At 66.8% G+C, this 3798-nt stretch overlaps 1 protein-coding gene across 1 annotated transcript in view; it reads left to right on the top strand.

The window, feature by feature from the left end:
- EHBP1L1 (EH domain binding protein 1 like 1) overlaps positions 1-3798 on the top strand; it is an 11003-nt gene that overhangs the window by 5301 nt on the left and 1904 nt on the right. Inside the window, exons 6-10 of the mRNA XM_041410543.1 lie at positions 5-571; positions 713-928; positions 1504-1609; positions 2813-2912; positions 3089-3162. Of these exons, the coding sequence (XP_041266477.1) occupies positions 5-571; positions 713-928; positions 1504-1609; positions 2813-2912; positions 3089-3162 (1063 nt within the window). The remainder of the gene's footprint in view (positions 1-4; positions 572-712; positions 929-1503; positions 1610-2812; positions 2913-3088; positions 3163-3798) is intronic.

Genomic DNA, 3798 nt, shown 5'->3' with positions numbered 1-3798 from the left:
CCAGGCCTTCGACGCCTTCGCCGCCCTGGGGGTCCCGCGGCTCCTGGACCCCTCGGACATGGAGACCCCCGACAGCCTGGGGGTCATGACCTTCCTCAGCCAGGTCCGGGCGCTCCTGGGGACCCCCCCGGGGACCCCCCAGGACCCCCGGAGCGGCTCCACTGAGAAGGGGGCACCCCTGGAATCAGCGAGTGACGTCATCGAGGGGGGGCCTAGAACGACCCCCCCAGGGACCCCCAGGGACCCTCGGAGTGACGACACCGAGGGGGGGCCTCGAACGACCCCCCCAGATTCCCGGAGTGACGTCACTGAGACGGGACCCCAAATGATCCCCCCGGGGACGCCCCCGGATCCTCGGAGTGACGTCATCTATGGGGGGCCCCAAACGACCCCCCCAGGGACACGCCTGGAATCACCGAGTGACGTCATCGAGGGGGGACCCGAAACGACCCCCCCAGACTCCCGGAGTGACGTCACCGATGGGGGGCCCGAAACGACCCCCCCGCCGACACCCCCGCGGCCCCGGAGCGGCTCCATTGAGGAGGAGCCCCAAGAGCCCCCCCGGGACCCCCAGACCCCCCCAGAGACCCCAACCGGGACCCCCCCGGAGCCCCAAATCAGCGTCACTGAGGGGGGGCCCCAAGAGACGCCCCCAGAGCCCCCCCAGCTCAGCCCCATCGAGGGGGGGCCACCCCCAGACCCCCCCGTGGACCAAATTGAGATTCTGGAGGAGGGGGGAGGCTCCCCACAGGAACCCCAGCTCGAGCCCATTGAGGGGGCGCCCCCCCAGGAGCCCCCCCCAGCATTTGGGGAGGGGGCGGCAGTGCCCGGGCCCCCCCCACGATCCCCCCGGCCCGCGGGGGTGGGGAGGGGTCTCCCCACGCCCCCCCCACGCTCCAGGAGCTTCCCTCGGCTGCGGGACCGGGGGGCACGGGGGGACATTGGGGACACATTGGGGACACAGGGACAGACCTTGGGGACAATGGGGACAGGGGGAGGGGGGCATTGGAGGGAGGGCAGGGGCAGCCACGGGTGACACAGGGGTGACACCGATGTCCCCACGGTGACAAGGGACAGTGGGTGACAGCCGAGCTGGTGGCCCTGGAGCAGGAGCAGGGTGACACAGGGTGACACCAATGTCCCCGCGGTGACAGGGACAGTGGGTGGCGGCCGAGCTGGTGGCCCTGGAGCAGGAGCAGGGTGACACAGGGGTGACACAGGGTGACACCAATGTCCCCACGGTGACAGGGACAGTGGGTGGAGGCCGAGCTGGTGGCCCTGGAGCAGGAGCAGGGTGACACAGGGTGACACAGGGGTGACACAGGGTGACACCGATGTCCCCGCGGTGACAGGGACAGTGGGTGGCTCTGAGGTGACACCGATGTCCCCGCGGTGACAGGGACAATGGGTGACGGCCGAGCTGGTGGCCCTGGAGCAGGAGCAGGGTGACACAGGATGACACAGGGGTGACACAGGGTGACACCGATGTCCCCGCGGTGACAGGGACAATGGGTGACGGCCGAGCTGGTGGCCCTGGAGCAGGAGCAGGCGCGCTTGGACGCTGAGGCCCCGGAGCTGGAACAGGAACTGCGGGCGCTGATGGACAGCGGTGAGGGGACATGGGGACATTGGGGACAGCAGGGACATGGGGACATTGGGGGGACATGGGGACATTGGGGGGACATGGGGACATTGGGGACAGGGGGACAGTGGGGACATCAGGCGTACGAGAACAAGGGAAAAGAGGGACACCCGGGGACATCATGGGGACATCGGGGGCACGTGGCCCACAATGTCCCCCACGCCTCGATATCCCCCCAATGTCCCCGAGTCTCCAATGTCCCCCCAACGTCCTGAATTTCCCCGTGTCCCCCAATGTCCCTGATGTCCCAAACATCCCCAATGTCCTCCCAATGTCCCCTCAAATGTCCCATTGCCCCCACTGTCCCCAATATCCCCACTATCCCTGATGTCCCCGATGTCCCCAATATCCCCAACATCCCCACTGTCCCTGTGTTCCCGATGTCCCCGCTGTCACGTGTCCCTGCTGTCCCCGCTGTCCCTGCTGTCCCGTGTCCCTGCTGTCCCCACTGTCCCCGCTGTCCCCAGTGTCCCCGTGTCCCTGCTGTCCCCGATGTTCCTGCTGTCCCCGTGTCCCCCAATGTCCCCGCTGTCCCCAACGTCCCCGTGTCCCTGCTGTCCCCGATGTCCCCGCTGTCCCCGTGTCCCCAACGTCCCCGTGTCCCGTGTTCCCGCTGTCCCGTGTCCCTGCTGTCCCCGCTGTCCCCAACGTCCCCGTGTCCCGCGCTACCCCCCCATTTCCCCCGAGTCTCCAATGTCCCCCCAACGTCCTGAATTTCCCCGTGTCCCCCAATGTCCCTGATGTCCCAAACATCCCCAATGTCCTCCCAATGTCCCCTCAAATGTCCCATTGCCCCCACTGTCCCCAATATCCCCACTATCCCTGATGTCCCCGATGTCCCCAATATCCCCAACATCCCCACTGTCCCTGTGTTCCCGATGTCCCCGCTGTCACGTGTCCCTGCTGTCCCCGCTGTCCCTGCTGTCCCGTGTCCCTGCTGTCCCCACTGTCCCCGCTGTCCCCAGTGTCCCCGTGTCCCTGCTGTCCCCGATGTTCCTGCTGTCCCCGTGTCCCCCAATGTCCCCGCTGTCCCCAACGTCCCCGTGTCCCTGCTGTCCCCGATGTCCCCGCTGTCCCCGTGTCCCCAACGTCCCCGTGTCCCGTGTTCCCGCTGTCCCGTGTCCCTGCTGTCCCCGCTGTCCCCAACGTCCCCGTGTCCCGTGTCCCCAGGCGCGGACCCCGCGCGCGAGGAGCGGCTGCTCCGGGCCTGGTTCTCGCTGGTGCAGCAGCGGAATTTGCTGGTGCGGCGACAGGACCAGCTGCAGCTGCTGTGAGGGGACAGCGGCGACACCGCGGCGACACCGCCACCCTCCCTCCGTGTCCCCTCCCTGTGCCCCCCCCGGCTCCGGTGTCCGCGAGGGGACGCTGCGGGGGGGCTCTGCCAGCCCCGGTGACACCTCCTTGTCCCTTTTTTGTCCCCTTTTTGTCCCCTGGTGTCACCCCCAGGGCGCAGGAGCGGGACCTGGAGCGACGCTTTGAGCTGCTGAGCCAGGAGCTGAGGGGACTGCTGGGGACAGAGGGTGCGACACTGGGGACAGGGGGACACTGGGGGGGGCACTGGGGACAGGGGGGACACCGGGACATGGAGGGGACACTGGGGACATTGGGAACAGGGAGACAGTGGGGCATCGAGGGGACACTGGGGATGGGGGGGGCACTGGGGACAGGGGGACACCGGGGGGGCACTGGGGATGGGGGACATTGGGGACATCGAGGGGACGCTGGGGGACATTGGGCACATGGGGCCAGCAAATATGGGGGGCACGCTGGGGACAGAGTGGGACATTGGGGACATCGAGGGCAGAGCGTGGGACATTGGGGACACCGGGGGGACATTGTGGACACATTGGGGACGGGGGGGAACATTGGGGACAAAGGGTGGGATGGGGACACTGAGGATGAGAGGACATTTGGGGGGGACAGGAGTACATTTATTGACCTTTAGCTGCTTACTGATCTCCCAAAGGATGCGGATGTAGCAGACGATCATGACACTCAGGGGGGTGATGTAGAGGGTGGTGAAGGTGAACATGTTGTAGACAGTTTCCTCCCAGTGTGCTCGGAAGCTCCCATGAGTGACACACTGGGTGAAATTCCTTCCTGGGATTGTGTTCAGGTGGAAGAGGAAAAGCTGAAATGGAGAACCAAATAATAAC

Source organism: Onychostruthus taczanowskii, unplaced genomic scaffold (assembly GCF_017590055.1).
Source record: "Onychostruthus taczanowskii isolate IOZ18803 unplaced genomic scaffold, ASM1759005v1 scaffold327, whole genome shotgun sequence".
Taxonomy (NCBI): Eukaryota; Metazoa; Chordata; class Aves; order Passeriformes; family Passeridae; genus Onychostruthus; species Onychostruthus taczanowskii.
Note: the sequence above shows the minus strand (reverse complement) of the source record. Positions and strands in the feature narration are given on the sequence as shown.